The 18610-nt window shown below is 35.2% G+C and overlaps 1 protein-coding gene across 5 annotated transcripts in view; it reads left to right on the forward strand.

The window, feature by feature from the left end:
* PRPF39 (pre-mRNA processing factor 39) overlaps nucleotides 1–18610 on the forward strand; it is a 38198-nt gene that overhangs the window by 11359 nt on the left and 8229 nt on the right. The window contains exons 1-7 of one of the 5 annotated variants that reach the window (XM_060294779.2): nucleotides 4978–5001; nucleotides 5916–6292; nucleotides 6396–6558; nucleotides 6687–6805; nucleotides 11549–11716; nucleotides 17141–17306; nucleotides 17761–17868. In XM_060294779.2, coding sequence (XP_060150762.1) covers nucleotides 6472–6558; nucleotides 6687–6805; nucleotides 11549–11716; nucleotides 17141–17306; nucleotides 17761–17868 — 648 coding nt within the window. In that variant the 5' untranslated portion in view covers nucleotides 4978–5001; nucleotides 5916–6292; nucleotides 6396–6471. Of the gene's footprint in view, nucleotides 1–4654; nucleotides 5002–5913; nucleotides 6559–6686; nucleotides 6806–11548; nucleotides 11717–17140; nucleotides 17307–17760; nucleotides 17869–18610 lie in introns of those variants that run through there. The other 4 variants (XM_060294781.2, XM_030854864.3, XM_060294777.2 and 1 more) reach the window with 4 other exon arrangements.

An 18610-nucleotide genomic window follows, 5' to 3' on the forward strand; every position in this document is an offset into this window, starting at 1 on the left:
CACTGCGCCACCGGGGAAGCTCCTTAACTCTTTTTATAACACTGTAATTGCAGGGTGTGGAGTAATTGATCATTTCTGAAGATGCAGGGGTGTGGTAAATTTGCTGATTACAGAAGGAACCCTTATGTCCCACTTAAGTATGCAGTTAGAATAGAACAGGTAGTAAATGAATCAGAATGTAACAACTTTCCGTTTGTTTTTTTGACAGTATGCTTTGAAATAAAAAGATACAAAATAATGACTAATTTGTATCTGGAAGATTAGTCTTCAAATGTGTCTTTCCTTTAAAGGAGGGGGCAAAAGAGACCAAAATAAGTTGAAAAGCTTCTGCGCCTTTTCCTAGGGTCTCAACTGGTAAACCCGGAAAAGTTTATGACAATAATCAGTCATTCAAGTAGAAGGGAACTATTTTTTCTGGTAGTCTAATGTTGATACTTTGGGATTGTCCTTTATCGTGTACCAACTAGATTTGGTTGTTTTATTTCTTCTCAGATTCCTCTTGCTCTCCACGCTGCTTACTTTCATTTCACTTCCCCAATGCAGACCCTCTTCATTCTGGTCAGTCTTATTTCCTTCTTGGCTTGGAACCAGTCCTAATTTCCATCTTCTTGTCTACTGTTAATAAGAAGGGTTGTTCTGTCAAGTCAAGTGGGCTATTCGCTATTTTGGAATAATTTATCATTATTTCTCTATTGTTCCAAAATCTGTAGTTTTTCAAAGTGAAGACCAAATTCTATATTTCATGAAGGTTTGCTAGATGCCTATAATGTTCAATTGATTTTTCTAAACTTTGACTTTGTTTCATTTGAAATTTTGTCTCTCTAATTGTTTTGCATGTTTTTTTAATCGCTCTCCAACTACTAATAGTTAATAAGCCTTAGAGTGAGGACCTTATCTTATACCTATGTATTCTCTATAAGGAATGTAGTAAAGTGCTGGATATGCATCAAGTATTGAAAACTTTTTTGTCCCCACCTGACCTTCCCCCACTTTCCTTCTTCTCCTTTCCCTCTTCTTCTTCTCCTTTTTAAAAAATATTCCTTAGATTTACCTGGTTATAACTAATTCTTCCAGTGGCATTCAGCCTCAAAGTTCACTTGATTTAACATTTTAAATTTATCCTTTCTTGGGAAAAAATTTGCTTCATACTGCATTTTGAAATAGTGGACATATTTTAAAATCTGGATATCACATCTACATGACAATTTAAAAGATGCCTTCCATACACACAGAAAAAACCTGAAACTAGTAAGAAGACAAACTCAAAAATGTTTTACAATGTGTGTCATTTTCTAGTTTACAGAGAGCTTTTGCAAACCATTCATAAAAAATGCAGTAGAAAATATAGACAGGGCTTCCCTGGTGGTGCAGTGGTTAAGAGTCGCCTGCCAATTGAGGGGACATGGGTTGAAGCCCAGGTCCAGGAAGATCCCACATGCTGCGGAGCAACTAAGCCCGTGCGCCACAACTACTGAGCCTGCGCTCTAGAGCCCACGAGCTACAACTACTGAAGCCTGCACACCTAGAGCCCGTGATCCGCCACAAGAGAAGCCACCGCAATGAGAAGCCCGTGCACCACAAAGAAGAGTGGCCCCCACTCACCGCAACTAGAGAAAGCCCACGTGGAGCAACAAAGACCCAACTCATCCAAAAATAGATAAATAAATAAACAAATAAGTAAATAAATTTAAAAAAAGAAAATATAGACAAAGGATGTGAAATAGTGTTTAAGGGGAAAAAGGAAATAGAAATTCAACATACTTGTAGTTAAAGAAATGCAAATCAAAATGACGTACTACTCTTTTTTCCTTTTTTTAATCAGATGAGCAAAAATGGTTTCATGATACCTAGTGCTGACAAGAGGAGATGGAAAAATGGACATTCTCATGGCCATATCTCATTAGTGGGTTAGTTAGGAATGCATTTTTCTGCAAGTAATAGAAAAACTCATCTATTGATACTAGTTTAAGCAAATAGGGACTTATTTTCTTACACAGCTGGCATTGTGTTATTAGCAGCTTGATGTCAGGGCTGGCATTTCTTAATTTTCTTGGCCAGTTCTTTTGACTGCTTTGTGAATACAAGTTGTTTCAGATATGTTCACATTCAAAGTAAGAAGAAAGTGGTAGAGCCTACACTATTTGCTGACTGTCCCTTTTATCAGAAAAGCAAAATTGTTCCCAGAGCTCTGCAGCAGATGTGCTTTTCAGACTCATAATCCTTACATGGGGTTAGGTATATTGCTGCTCTGAACCAAAACAATGTTTTATTAGGAAGATGGTGAGAGAAGATGGTGAGAGAGAATGTTGGATAGTCAGCTAAAATTGTCTCGTCACACAGCTGGTACAACTTTTTTAAAGATAAGTTGTAAGCGTATTCCCAAATTTAATACACACAGATCTTTGATGCAACAGTTCCATTGTTCAGTTTACCCATGAATAAGTTTCTGTTCCTCTGAATCATTCAGAGAACATGGTAGAAGTACAACTTTCTGGGCCTGAGCCTAGAACTCAGAATCATTGGCGTTGGGGCCAATGAATATGTATTTAAAAAAAAAATAGCTTACTAGGTGACTATTATGTGGAGCTAGGTTGTGTAGACTATAGAGAAACCCAGATTTTTAAAGTAGGCATAAAATTGCAAAAAAAAAAAAAATTTGTATCCAGCCAACCACTGGCATGTCATATCTGGAGCTCGTTTTTCTTAAAAACAAAACAAATGAAACAAAATACCTCTTTTTTTTTTTTTTAACTTCAGTTAAATAATTGCAGATAAGCCAAAAGAAGAAAGCGTCAGCCCAGTTATATGGGGGAGAACAACCATTAACACCAACTAATATTGTTAGTGTATTTTATTTGATATAAATCCTTACAGATCTGTGTGTAGCATGCATATAATATATATGTAGTGGTTATCTTTCCGTATCAAGATAGGTGCACATATTTCCTTTTAAATTATTATTATTCCATTGTACAAACATGCCACCTACTAAAGCAGTGTTCTTAATACTACCCTCTTTTTTCGCTATAATAGTGTTCTAGTGAATGCTTTTAAACAAATAAATGTTTTTATCTGATTATTTACATAACATAAAATATGCACAATTGCCATTTGGTATATTTTGTGCGACTGTCCTCCAGAAATATCTTTTTCCTTGTTGCCAATTTGTATCTCATTGTTTTAATTTACATCTTTATTAGTAACGATTCAGTCCTTTCATATGTTTATTGGCCACTTGCATTTCTTTCTTTGAATTCCTTTAGTCTTAATCCTTTTTTACATTATATTATGCAATATTAACTATGTATTCTGAGTATATTTTAGGAGTAAATCAATTTTGTGGTCTGGTTAGTTTTGAGAATAATCCCTAATTTAAAAAGAAGACATGCTCTATAATTTAATGATTCAGTTTCCATTTAAACTGTTAGTGGAAGAGATGAAAGTGAATTGTGAAAATATATTGTAGTATTACCTTACAGGATAAAAGAATAATTCCTTATTATTTTATGGCCTTAACCATAAGATGACTTAATTTAAAAGATTCTATGAAGTAACTATCCAGATGGTAAAACTTTCATAAATTTTTTTTTATGATTTTTATTTATTTATTTATTTATTTTTGGCTGTGTTGGGTCTTCGTTTCTGTGCGTGGGCTTTCTCTAGTTGTGGCGAGCGGGGGCCACTCTTCATCGCGGTGTGCGGGCCTCTCACTGTCGCGTCCTCTCGTTGCGGAGCACAAGCTCCAGATGCGCAGGCTCAGTAGTTGTGGCACACAGGCCTAGTTGCTCCGTGGCACGTGGGATCTTCCCAGACCAGGGCTCGAACCCGTGTCCCCTGCACTGGCAGGCAGATTCTCAACCACTGCGCCACCAGGAAAGCCCTACGATTTTTTTATCTTTTGGCTGCGTGGCTTGTGGGACCTAAGTTCTCTGACCAGGGATCGAACCCGGGGCCCCAGCAATGAGAGCACAGAGTCCGAATCACTGGACTGCCAGGGAATTCCCTTATAACTATGTTTTTATTTTTATTTTTTTATTATTTCTTTTATAACTATGTTTTTAATAACACTTACTTTAAAAATCACTCTTTAATTTTAAAACCTTAATGTGTATCTTCTATAATAAAATCAAACCTAGCTGCTAGGATTTAAAATTTATAGATATATTTCAACAGTATAACCTTCTTAAAAATCTATCCTGAGCTAAGTTATGAATTTCCCTCTGAAACATTTATATCCATGACCAGAATTTGTTTTGTTAGCTAAAGCCTCCAGAACAGATATTAAAGATATTGCTGTTTTTCAGGATTGGTAGCAAGATAGCATTCAGATACTAAAATTTAGATTCTTAGCTAGCTAAGGAGCACTGAATTCTAGATATGATTGCTTCTTTAGGGAGCAGGCTCAATACTCACTGTTTTATAGATGAAGGAGCTAGTTTTTGCTCAGTCAACAATAAACTGGCAGAAGTTTGGAAAATTTGTTACAGAATTTAATTTGTAATATAAAAACTAATAAACCTTCTGATTATGACTTACAGGAGAGCTCAAGAATCAAATTAATATATTCCTTTAATAGCTAACTTGGGCTTTTAAAAGGTGGTTTTGATGATGCCAAATAAACATTTGGAAGATGTTTCTCTTTATGTTTCCACAGATCATTAACTGAAGAAAAAATAAACAGCCATGCAAAATTCTCACATGGATGAGTACAGAAGTTCCAATAATGGCAGCACAGGCAACAGTTCAGAGGTAGTGGTAGATCAGTCTACTGATTTCAGTACTGAGATTATGAATGTTACAGAAATGGAACAGTCACCTGATGGATCTCCTAATGTGAATACAACTACGGAAGAAAATGAAATAGCAAATACTGTGGACCTCCCAGTGACAGAAACAGAAGCAAATTTCCCTCCAGAATATGAAAAGTTTTGGAAAACTGTAGAAAGTAATCCTCAGGATTTTACAGGCTGGGTATATTTGCTTCAGTATGTAGAACAGGAGGTTAGTAACTATTTAAATGGGATTAGAGGGGACAGAAAAATCAAGTAATATCAGACTAGGCCTTATTGTTTTGTAATTAAAGTTGCCTCTTTTATAATTTTCAGATTAAGTTGAAGAACATTTTAGATAATATTTTTTTAGCTTCAAAAATAACTTCCATAGCATTTGTACATTATGGAAAGTATTAGAATCAAAGTCTAATGTTTGTAATAATTGGTGTGTATGTATGTGTGTATAAAATTGCTGAAATATAAAAAAATTACTTTGCTGTTTGACAGAATTAGTTCCTTCTGTTTCAAAGGATAAGATTGCATTGTAGGAAAAAGGGCTGCTGTGTGTGTGGTTTTTAAGCCTGCCGTTTATTTTGAGATAATAACAGGCATACCTCGTCTTATTGCGCTTCACTTTATTGAGCTGCACAGATACTGCGTTTTTTTACAAATTGAAGGTTTGTGGCAATCCTGCGTCGAGCAAGTCTGTTGATGCCATTTTTCCAACAATATTTGCTCATTTCCTGTCTCTGTCACATTTTTGGTATTTCTTGCAGTATTTCAGACTTTTTCATTATTATGTTATGGTCATCTGTGATCAGTGGTATTTGATGTTACTATTGTAATTATTTTGGCATTTTTTAGCAATAAAGTCTTTTTAAATTAAGGTATGTACATTGTTGTTTTAGACATAATGCTATTGCACACTTAATAGACTACAGTATAGTGTAAACAGAATTTTTGTGTGCACTTGGAAACCAGAAAATTTGTGTGACCTGCTTTTTTGCGATAATACGCTTTATTACAGTGGTCTGGAACTTAACCCGCAATATCTCTGAGGTATGCCTGTACATTTGAAAGGAATAATAGTTTTTGTGACAAAAATTTCCAAGATGTTTAAACACCTTGTTTTATTTTCATCAGAATCACTTGATGGCTGCCAGGAAAGCGTTTGACAAATTTTTCATACACTATCCGTATTGCTATGGTTATTGGAAAAAGTATGCAGACCTCGAAAAGCGGCATGACAACATTAAACAATCAGATGAGGTGCGTACATTACTGAATAAAGTTATCTCCATTAGGTACTGTAAGCCAAATAATAACAAAACAGAGACTTTTTTTGGCTGGCAGTACCTACGATTTATGGTCAAACAATTTTATAGGGTATTTTATTTGCATTTGTCACTCTTGTGGCATTTGTAGCTAATATTTTCTCTCTTTGTTGGCAGGTGCGTTAAACCTCTACAGTTTGTCAAGCTTTGCAGTGCAAGCCTCTGTATTACACTGCAGCTTAACAAGTAGGGCAGGGCTTTTCTCTCACTTACATTTATTTCTCATTTTCCAAACAATATAGTTGGTTTGCTAGTCACATTTGCTACGTCTTATTGCATTTTTGGTCAGACGCTGTCATTGATGCTCTAATGGGTCTGTGCCCTATGGTCTGTAACCCAAAGCCTGCCCACACAACCCGGTCAGAATGCAGGGACTGCTGCGCTTTGAAGATCAAGACTCTGCACGTGGGGATCAGAACATTGCCATGTTCTATCCAACCTCCACCCAAATGGTAATGGTAGATTATTTAAACAAAATTCCAGTAATTAGTATTTCTAAGGTTCACCGGATAACACAGTGTTGCCTCTCTGTTAAGAAATAATTAAATATTTGAAGTACAGTTTGTTGTTTTCTTCTTAGGTGTATCGCCGGGGGCTTCAGGCAATACCTCTTAGTGTTGACCTTTGGATACATTATATAAACTTCTTAAAAGAAACATTGGACCCTGGTGATCCTGAGACAAACAGTACAATAAGAGGGTATGTGAAACACTGATACTTAAATGTATTTAAAGATATAAATAAGTCAAGTATTCTGATATTGATAACAGAACTACTCATGAATGCTGAACTAAAAGTTTAACTTTCTTTTTCACTATTAAAAAAATGATACACATAGTAAACTTATGCATGATTATTAAAAAATGTACATAATAAAGTCCTCCACCATTCCACACCCCCTTTTCTTATGTCCCCAGTCCCTCTCCTCTCATGGTTAATTACTTGGGGTGTGTTCTTTCAGATACACATAGATGTACATATATGTGTGTATACATATTACACATATTTTTGTTTGATTTCTTAAAAAAATTAACAGAATGTTTTAGAAATTCTCCCTACCATTTTCTTTAACCATTGCAAGAGTGTTTTATAGTATCAAGGTAGTATATTTTATTTGACCAAATTCTTATTTATAGGAAATCATTAGTGCTTCAGTGAACATCTGTTTACAAGTCAATGTTTATGTAGAACACTCTAGAAATGTAACTTCTGTCAAAGAGAATCGCAGCTATGTTTTGTCATATGTTCTTTTAAAAGTGGTAGCAATTTTAAACTCCCACAGTGTATGAGGGTAGTCATTTTCCCATAGTCATGCCATGTTTGTTTTTTTTAACCTCCAGTAGTATTTCATTATCTTAGTTCACATATCTGTAGGTTGGTCATCCTGGTTTACCATCTTTTCAAATGCTGTCTATATAAGGCATTTTTACATTGCTTGTTCATGACATTTGCTCATTTTACTTTGGGATTGTCTTTGTTACTGATTATAGGAATTTAAAATGTGTTTTTTTTGTTTTTATTTTCATCAAATTATTGATATGTACATGTAATTTAAAAAGTTAATGTTAAACTGCTTGTAACAAAAAGTGATTCCCTCCACCTCTCTTTAAATATTTTAGCCGTTTCTTCTGATATTTTCCAACATGTTTAAAACAGTAGCACTCTACTGCTTTCTGCTTCTCTCTCACTACCTATAGACATTATCATTCTGTTATGGTAGATGAGAATTTTTAGTTCACTTATACCCTGCTTCCCGTTCCTCATCTTTCCAGTATGGATAAGTTTCATAGCTTTTTGTTCTTCCTGTAATTACCCCTTTCCTTCCCTTCCCCCTTTTTCCCATTTGCCTGGCTTTCTTTAAACATTTAAAATTTTCTACCCCCTTCAACAGCTACTTTCAGTAGTCAGTACTAATACTGACATTCCACAGCGTACAAATGCTATATAAGTTATTTTTTGAAACTAAAAAATGTATGTATCTAGTGTTATTCTACTTAATCTGAAGATTACAAAAAGAGAATTATGTTCTGAGAAATGTAAATTCCATTTTTTTTTCCTCTTCTTGGAGATAGCCCTCCTGGAACCTCCTCTTCTGTAATCTGGACTGGTTGCTGTATTCTGATTCTGTTGTACAGCAGTTTTTGGATTTCCTCATTATCATGGTTCTAGGAGATGTCTTTACCTTTTTCCTGGGTATCAAGCTCTATTTATTAGAGCTTGTTAGATCCTACTCTTTCTTGGTTCATGCCTGCCTTTTAGAGGAGTGCATCCCATAACTTCCTGATAAAGGATGCTTGGAATGAAAAAAAATTTTTTGAATCTTTATGTCTGAAACAATTGATGGTCCAGTGGGGTGTAGAATTTTGAGGTGAAAGTAATTTTTCCTTAGGGCTTTGAAGGCATTTCTCCATCTGTCTTCCGGTGTTGCTTTTGAGAAGTATTATACCATTCTTTTGAATTCTCTTTATGTGACTTGTTTTTCTTCATGGAAGCTTTTTAAATGTTCTCTTTATCTTTGTTGTAACTGCAATTGTAATGCTTTGGTGTGGACTTCCTTTTTCTAGTTAATTGTGCTTACTTAGTGGGCCTTTTCAATCTGGGATGTTCTAAAGCACATCTTTCTAGTCTTAGAAATGTTATTATTGTGTACATTCTTATTTTGATAATTTCTTTCTCTTGGTTTTCTCTGTTGTTTTCAATAGTTGAAATAGTTCAAAACCTTCTGTTTTACTCATTTAATTTTCTTACCTTTTTCCTTTTTCTCAATCTGCCAGGATTTGTTTTGACTTTTTGAGGTATTTCCTTGAACCTTGTATTGGATTTTTAATAGCTGCCATAAGATTTTTAGTATCTAAGAATCTTTCCTCTTCTTTGAATATTCCTTTTCTTATAGCCTCCTATTCTTGTTATATGGCTGCATATCTTTCTATTTTAATATCCAAATTTTTTACTTTTAAAAATATTTATTAATTATTATTTTAAATACTTATTTTATTTTGGTTGTGTCAGGTCTTAGTTGTGGCATGCGAACTCTTAGCTGTGGCATGCGTGTGGGATCTAGTTCCTGGACCAGGGATCGAGCCCGGGCCCCCTGCGTGGGAGCGTGGAGTCTTAACCACTGCGCCACCAGGGAAGTCCTATTTATTTATTTATTTAATTTTATTTATGGCTGTGTCTGGTCTTAGTTCTGGCATGCGGGGTCTTCATTGAGGCTTGTGGAATCTTCTGTTGCGGTGCACAGCCTTCTCTCTAGTTGTGGAGCGCAGGCTCCAGGGCGCATGAGCTCTGTAGTTGGGGCACGTGGGCTCCAGAGTGCATGGGCTCTGTAGTTTGAGGCACATGGGCTCTCTTGTTGAGGTGCTGGCTTAGTAGCCCTGCGGCATGTGGTATCTTAGTTCCCTGACCTGGGATTGAACCCGCGTCCCCTGCATTGGAAGGTGGATTCTTTACCACTGGACCACCAGAGAAGTCCCTGGCTGCATATCTTTTTAACATTTCTTTGAGGGTATTAAGGATAGTTGAAATTTTTCCCTGCCCTCAGTGCTGTTTTCTCTTTTTTGTTTGTTTGCTTGTTTTCATTTCTGATACGTTTGATCTCTGGATTTCTGCTCATGTTAAAGATTCAATACTAATAAACTGAATGGAAGTTCTGTACTACATTGTTAGCTGGCATAAAGGGCTTCACAGTGCATGATCAGGTGGCTACTCAGGTTTTTGTTGGGGGACTCCCAGTGTTGGAATCTTTATATCTTATTCCTATACCAAGCAGTTTCTTCGTTGAAGGATCATCTGATCTGCCTGGGGAGCATATACCTAGCTTCTGAAATCCCATAGCTGAGCAGGAAAGTGGGTTCAAGGCCTCTTACCATTCATTAAGCAAACCTTCCTCTAAACATTTTGTTCATTACCTGTCATCCTTCCTCTTCCAGCTACTTCCAGTTTTCTTAGTGTCTGGTGCGTTAATTTCCTGAATCACTTTGGGATTCTGCAGAGGAATAACATGTATTTTAACTCTCTTGAAAATCTCAAACAAACATACACGTGTGTGCCCGTACCCCCCCCCCCCCACACACACACACGCTCGCATGTTCTCTCAATCCCTTATGTGTATTAAACATATTTCTCCCGGTTTTGGCACATCTTTGTTTAGGGTATCTTTATCATATAGAGGTTTTTGTTTTTGTTTTTTTCTTACTGTGGTTCAATTTGTAATCTTTTATTGGTTTCTGAGTTTTGTGCCTATCTTGCCAAGAATATATAAATCTTGAATTTTTTTCTAATTCTTTTTATAGGCTTTTTTTTATAGTTCACTTATCTGGCATTTAGCTTTTGTCTTTTGTGAAACAGATTAACCTTAGTTTGTGTCTTTTGCAAGTCAGAGAGTAACCTTTTATTTTTTCCATTTGGAATAGTCCATCTTTTCTGCAATGATTTATTATTTTTTTATATTTTAAATTAAAAAAAAATTTGTGTGCATTGATTTAAAATACTTTATCATATACTAAATTTTCACATATATATAGATCTTTTAATCCATACTTTTAATTATTGTAGCTTTCTAGTTTCTTTTGATACCTTTCAGGAAAATGCCTGCTGCTTTGTACTTTTACAAAAATGTTTTGCATCTTTGTATGCTAGATGAATGTTAGAATTTTTTTTCTCTTCCATCCAAAATTTCTTAGAGCTTTGATTGGCATTCAATTAAAGTTGTAGATTAATTTAGGTAGTGTAGTTTATACTGTTACAAATCCCTCTTGATTCTAATATTTATTTTGAAAACGTACCTAAAATTTTATCCCATTGGGATATCAAATCCAGTGATTAAAATTGCTTACAGAAATCTCTTCAGATGAGCTAAGTATTTTAAAATAAATGATTTTGTAGTAAAGTGTAACTGTGGAATTTTAGAATTAGGAGAGAATTTTGAGAGTTTTAGAATATATGTATATTTCTCATTACCTGACAAGGCAGCTGGACCCCTTGTTGGAGAGTTGTTTTGCCAGAAAATTATTTCTTAAAGTGAGATAAATTTTGTCTGTCTTTTGCCCTAAAGGAATCTATTCAACAGACATTTCAAGTTTAACAAATATTTTAGTGTCTACTGTGTTACTCTTATATGTTTGCTGTGTAATTTGCATTGCAAATTTATATCATATAAAACAATATACAGTTACATAAAATTACATTTACCTATTCCCTTTACGTTTTCCCTTTTTTAAGCAACTGTCATACACTTTTCTACTATTCCTTCTTCCTTTTAATCTCTACTTGTATAAAGTTGAATATAATTTGAATTTAGCATTATCTTCTAAAATTTAGAAATATTAGTTTCAGGAGTATGACAATGATTTGATATTTGTATATATTGCAAAATGTAGAAATAATATTTTTAAAGTGATTTTATCTTGGAAAGATAACTTAAGAGGTAATTTAATTTTACAGAACTTTTGAGCATGCTGTTCTAGCTGCAGGAACAGATTTCCGATCTGACAGACTCTGGGAAATGTATATAAACTGGGAAAATGAACAGGGAAACCTGAGAGAAGTTACAGCTATATACGATCGTATTCTTGGTATTCCAACACAGCTGTACAGTCATCATTTTCAGAGGTGAGTGGAAAAATCAGATTGTTAACATTTTTTTGTGATTACTCAGGTAATTAATTTCCAATAATGAGGATACTTATTCTCTTGAAATGTAAGATTCTATTAGACGCAAACAGGAATAAATTCTATTGCTTGATAATCGCAAGTTATATATACTTTTAGATTTTGACATTTTCAGTATAGCTTATAAAATGTTTAGGAACTTTACTGGTTTTAGACAGAAGGTTCTTTTTATCTGTTTTATAGGTGAGGAAACGATAGGAATCCTGTCTTTTGTCTAAGATATTTCAGAGTAGTGAAGGAATGAGAGAAAAGAATCTAAGTTTAATTATTCTTCATGGTTAACACAGTACATGGCACATAATAGATGCTTATTTAAAACATAATGATTTACTAAAGGTCCATTCTTGTGATTCACGTAACATCTTATATCCAAAAGAGCAAAGAATGTATTTTATGTAGTAAGTCCTGTTTATATTCAAACAATCAAAAATAATTTCAGTTTAATTTTCTACTATGATAATCTGTTATGACTGGTATCATTTCATTTTAATGAGTGCTGTTAAAACAACTAGTTCTGTGTACTGTGATTTCCATGTTTCTGATGTATTCAAAGTATCCCATTAATAAGGCTCCCACTAATACGGACTTAGTCTTTCTGAACAAGAAAGTTATGAGGACTGTGTTGATAAATGTTTGCTATAACTGCCATATTTCTGTCATAATTTTTATAACTAGTATTGTGGTAGAGCCTGTAAACTTTAGGTAGTTATTAAGTAAGTGATTTTCTAAATTTTTCTTTACTAACAAATTAGAAAACTTTATGAAACGTTTGTACAGAACTGTGGATCAATTTGCTAAGCTATGTAGACCCAGGTTAGAAACAGAAAGCATGTGGACCTGAATATACCATCTCTGTTTTTCATGAGATAGAGGAGGTGGGCAGGTTTCTAGGGTATAATGACCTAGGGAGACACTTGCTGAAAGAGATTATTAATACAAGGGTTGGCATGTGGAGACGCTTGGTGAATATTTGTTGACTGAATTTAAAAAGTTAAAATATTTTTAATGTTTTTTTAAAAGCCTTTAAAGATTTAAAAAGTTTTCTGGGACAAAGCAGGTTCCTTTCATAAACCAGTTCTTCTAGGGTCTAAAGTATAGGTAAAATATATGATTATAATAATTTTATTGTTGGTAAGAAAAAAATATGACTAGGAAACAGTTATACAGACAGTATTCTGAGTGCCTTATAACTCATTTAATCGTCACAATTAACCAGATATAGGTATAGGTACTATTATTTATCTATATTTTATGGAAGTAGAGGCAAAGAAAGATTAAAGTATTTGCAAAAGGTCACAGAATTAGTAAGTGGGTGGAAGCTGATTGGAACCTAGACAGTGTGGCCCAAAGTTCTTGGTTTTTTTTTTTTAATATTTCACTGGGCTTTTAAAAATGCATGTATGAGTATAATAGAGATTAGTGGATTGCAGTACACATACTGCTTTTTAATCTACTCTTTTTCACTTAATGTAATGAGACACACTTTCCTTATGAGTACAGCAAACTCAGAAGTAGTGTTGGTATAAGTAAATCTTATAGTTTATGTAAGTAAACTAATTCACATGACTAATTGCTTTGAGAACTGCTGAAATGTTTTCTTTTGCCAAATATACTTCTCCTATTTAAAGTCAGTTATTTAGCGCTTGCCATGTACCAGATGATATGCATTTAAGTTGTGGGAATAAAGGCCCAAAGAAGATATGTATGCATTGACTTGGCCCTCAAGTTGCTCAAAAGTGTAGAAGAGGAAGCATGTGCTAAAGGAACTAAGTGCTGTATTAGAAATATTTCTATTGTTTAGGCTTGTATATTGGATATACACTGAACATTATCTCTAAGAATATATCTAATTTAAAGTCCTCCTTAGCATGAGTACTTTTGTGATATGATCTAATTCCTCAGGCCCAGTCCCTGGTAGTTCTTAAACTCTAGACATAACCTGAGTACTGATAATTTCCCAAAGGGCAGTGATGTTTTATGCTTTTATGACTGTAATACCTTTTCCATTTTCCATTTGTCTGGTGAACTCATATTCCTTAAGACCCATACAGCTTAATGTTTTCTCCGTGACACTTTTTCCAGTTCACCTAAACGGAAGTGTCTGTTTTGTCTTTTGTGCCAGCACTCTACCTACATTTATTTCATTTATCTTAGCACTGATAACACTCTTTTGAATTTATGTCTCTTGTATCCTCACATGTCTGTCATTTTCTGAGGATTTTTAATTCTTTTTGGCCTTAATACCTAGGAACAGGTATTTTCCTTTACGGAAAACCCCTAACGAACTTTTTGGCCAACCCAGTATTAGGCACTCAGCCATTCTATATTGAATATATTAGCTTTATAGTAGAAAAAGCTAATGGAATATTACTGTTTAGTATTATGCATATTTTATCACCATGTGAAAGAAGTTTATATATATAATGCGGCGATTATTTTATTTTTATTGTATTTTATTTTTTAATTTATTTTTTGGCTGTGTTGGGTCTTTGTTGCTGTGCATGGACTTTCTCTAGTTGTGGCGAGCAGGGGCTACTTTTTGTTGTGGTGTGCGGGCTTCTCACTGCGGTGGCTTCTCTTGTTGCGGAGCGTGGGCTCTAGGCACACAGGCTCAGTAGTTGTGGCTCGCGGGCTGTAGAGCACAGGCTCAGTACTTGTGGCACAGGGGCTTAGTTGCTCTGCGGCATGTGGGATCTTCCTGGACCAGGGCTCGAACCTGTGTCCCCTGCATTGGCAGGAGGATTCTTAACCACTGCACCACCAGGGAAGTCCAATTATTTTAAATTTATGTTCTATAAGTAGTTATTTTTCAGTTTTACCTTATTTGAAGTTTCTTATTTATGGCTTGACAATTTTTAATTTTAATATTTATTTGAGTATTAAATCTATTCATTTTCATACTACACATGTGAGAGTTACTTCCTCATTTAAAGTTTTTTTAAATAAGGCAATCTGTATTTTTGTCCTCCTGGTGATAAAATAGGTGAAGTTAAGCCTCTGTATCCACTGATTTTGCAAAATTTAAATTAGTTTCCAATGTTATTTACATATGTTTGTGAAAGTCTTTTTTTTTTGGCCATGCCATGCGGCATGCAGGATCTTAGTTCCCCTACCAGGGATTGAACCTGTGCCCCCCCTGCATTGGGAGCACAGAGTCTTAACCCTTGGACCGCCAGGGAAGTCCCTGTGAAAGTCTTAAAATCCATAAAAATCCAGGTGTCAGTAACCTAAATCAATTTTAAGAAACTTGGGGGAAAAAATCCATAAGGTTGGAGCATATGGTACATGTACAACCATGTCTGATAATTAGGTTGAAGAGGTAGGTCTGGGTCAGAGGCTAGGTCAGAATATGAAAGACTTCAAGGAGATTGGATTTTAACCTGAATGCAGGGTAAACATTGAAGTGATTTTGGCATGAGGGTGGGATATGATCCTGTTTACTATTTTATTTTTCATGTTTACTTTTTAATAACTTTTTTGGCTGTGTTGGGTCTTTGTTTCTGTGCGAGCGCTTTCTCTAGTTGTGGCAAGCGGGGGCCACTCTTCATTGCAGTGCGCGGGCCTCTCACTGTTGCTGCCTCTCTCGTTGTGGAGCACAGGCTCCAGACGCGCAGGCTCAGTAGTTGTGGCTCACGGGCCTAGTTGCTCCGCGGCATGTGGGATCTTCCCAGACCAGGACTCGAACCCGTGTCCCCTGCATTAGCAGGCAGATTCTTAACCACTGCGCCACCAGGGAAGCCCTTAATAACATTTTTGATAGCAATATTGAGGTGGGGTTAGAAGCTGTGGGACCAGAGGCTGGAAGACTGGTTTATGTTTATCTAGCTGTAGTGAGGAGGGCATGAAGTCATATTTAGAACGTAGACTAAATTGGACCTAATATCCAGTGGAATGTAAGAGATAAGGTAGGTGGAAGAGATTCGGCAACTTAGTGGTTGACAATATCAAGATTCAAGATTAGAAATGTTGGGGCTTCCCTGGTGGTCCAGCAGGTAAGACTCCATGCTCCTGATGCAGGGGGCCTGGGTTCGATCCGTGGTCTGGGAACTAGATCACACATGTGTGCTGCAACTAAGAGTTCACATGCTGCAACTAAGTGTCCGCATGCCACAACTAAGAAGTCTGCATGCTGCAACTATGAAGCCTGCATGCTGCAACTAAATATCCCACACGCTGCAACTAAGAAGTTGGCATGCCACGACTGAAGTTCCCACATGCCGCAACAAAGATCCCGTGTGCTGCAACTAAGACCCTGTGCAGCCTAAATAAATAATAATTTAAAAAAAATATTAGAAATGCTGAGGGTTTTGATTTGTGGATGAAAGTGACACACTTATAGACACGTTGTATATAAGGTTCCAAATTGAGATGGTGTAGATACTTTAGCTCTTCAACTTGGTGTTTTTGATTAAAGTTTGTGTGTGTGTGTGTGTGTGTGTGTGTATATAAACTAGTGTGTGTAGATAAATGACATGTTTTTCAAAACACTCTTTGCTTAAAATCTTTCTTTCTTTATGCAGAGCGTTGGCAGTTGTATATACTAATCTGAAATTTAGGGAAAAGGTTTGGGCTTAAGTTAGTTTTAAAATCATAGTATGCTTATTATTTCAAGCTGTATTAATAAGATTGGACAGAAAGTATATAAAAATAGATGAGAACAAAATGCAGAGTGGGATCATTGGGCATACTAGCATTTGGGGGCAGGCTGGAATCAAGGAGCAGTCAGAGACTTGGAGGAAAACCAAGTGGTAACTCAGAGCCCAGGGTGAAGAAGATTCTAAAAGGAAGGTTAGTTAACAGCCTTAAGTACTGAGGACATTATTAGGATAGATGCTGTACTATAAAACAAGTATCCATTTAATTTTGCATGTAAGAGGTACTTGGTGACTTTAATTAGGGCAATTTCATTGGAGTGTTTGGCACAGACATGTGAATTCAGGAGTAATTGGGAGGTGAGGAAGGAACTGCAAAATTTGTTGATGATTTGTAAGTAATCATTTATAATTTAAACATGGATTGCTGTATTTAATTTTACAGTCACTTGACAGATGAGAAAAACCAAGATTTAGAGAAGGGAAAAACTTCCTATAAGTCAAATAATTAGTAATGGACAGAAGTAGGATTTCAATGTATGACTTGTCCACGCCTTCTTCATTCCATTGCAAAGGCAGGAAGGAAATGAAGATGTCTGTAGACTGTTTTATCAAGTGGTAGGTTATTACTGTAGAAAAGGAGAAAGGGTGTGGTGTTTTGGCTTCTTTAAATCAGAGTTCCTTTGAAAGAGTAATGTGTAGTAGAAATGTAATGTGGGATCTAAAATTATACTTCATATATAAAGCTTGTATTTTTATTGTTTTCCTTTAGATTTAAAGAACATATACAGAATAACTTACCTAGAGATCTTCTAACTGGTGAACAGTTTATTCAGCTGCGAAGGGAATTAGCTTCTGTAAATGGGCATAGTGGTGATGATGGTCCTCCTGGTGATGATCTACCATCAGGAATTGAAGACATAACTGATCCAGCAAAGGTAACCAGACTTATTAAAAAAAAATCTTTCAGTGCATGAGAAACTAAACTTTATGTCCCTTGACTGCATGTGTGGTGTGACTTGTAGCTCATATAAAATCAATTTCGGATTAAGGCAGGTGGGAATTCTTTAGCTTGTTTGATTTAGAGTAGATAATGTGTTTTACTATGAGACACCTGAAAAACTACGTTAGCTTAGAAGCATTATTTGGCCTATGTTGTGATGTACTAGCCCTGTTTTTTGTTTTTAAAAAGGCATATGAGAAAGTAGTTTATTAGGAAATACTTTTACAGATTTCAGTATTGTTAATTGTACTTTGCACATAATTGATAATGGTTAAAAACCCATCACTATTCTAAGACTATAGTATGGGTGGATAATACTTAAATGTAAGCAGTGATATTTAAAATTTTAGTATATAACTTGTGTGATTAAAATTTTTTTTCTTCCCTAGCTAATTACTGAAATAGAAAACATGAGACATAGAATCATTGAAATTCATCAAGAAATGTTTAATTATAATGAGCATGAAGTTAGTAAAAGATGGACATTTGAAGAAGGTGTAAGTGCTTGCTTTTTTGTTATTGTCATTATATGCTTCAAAATACAGATAGGAGTAATGTATTTTTGTTTTAGTTTTGAGTGATGTCTCTGCCTTTTAGTTTTGCTTATTTAAGTGATGAGGTATTTGTCCTACCTATGGCTTCCATTATCAGTTTTCCATTATTTTATCATTTTCCATTATCAATTTTAGAAACATTGAATTCAGACTTACATGAATTGCAAATTATCTTTAATCTGAACCATTTTATTACAGTTCAATTTTTAAAATCAATTTCACTGAGTTTTATGTACAACAAAATGTACCTATTTTAGGTACAGTAAAATGAGGTGTTTTTTTTTTCAGAATTCTAATTCTTTATTTGTTTTTTTTAAACATCTTTATTGAGATGTAATTCGCATGCCATATATAGTTCACCCATTTTAAAGTGTACAGTTCAGTAGTTCTTAGTATATTCACAGATAGGTACATACAGTTAATTTTAGAACATTTAATTAATGTTAATTTTAGGACATTTTCATCATCCCGAAAAGAAATCCCTTACTCTTTAGCTTTCACCCCTCTACTCCCTCATCTGCTTACTGCCCCCAACTCCCAGCCCTAAGGTACCGCTAATCTACTTTCTGTTCCTATAGGTTTCCCTCTTCTGGCTTTTCACATGAATGGAATCATGTAGTATGTGGTTTTTTGTGACTGGCTCGTAAAATGAGTTTTGACAAATGTATATGCATTGTGATCACCA

Source organism: Globicephala melas, chromosome 2, assembly GCF_963455315.2.
Source record: "Globicephala melas chromosome 2, mGloMel1.2, whole genome shotgun sequence".
Taxonomy (NCBI): domain Eukaryota; kingdom Metazoa; phylum Chordata; class Mammalia; order Artiodactyla; family Delphinidae; genus Globicephala; species Globicephala melas.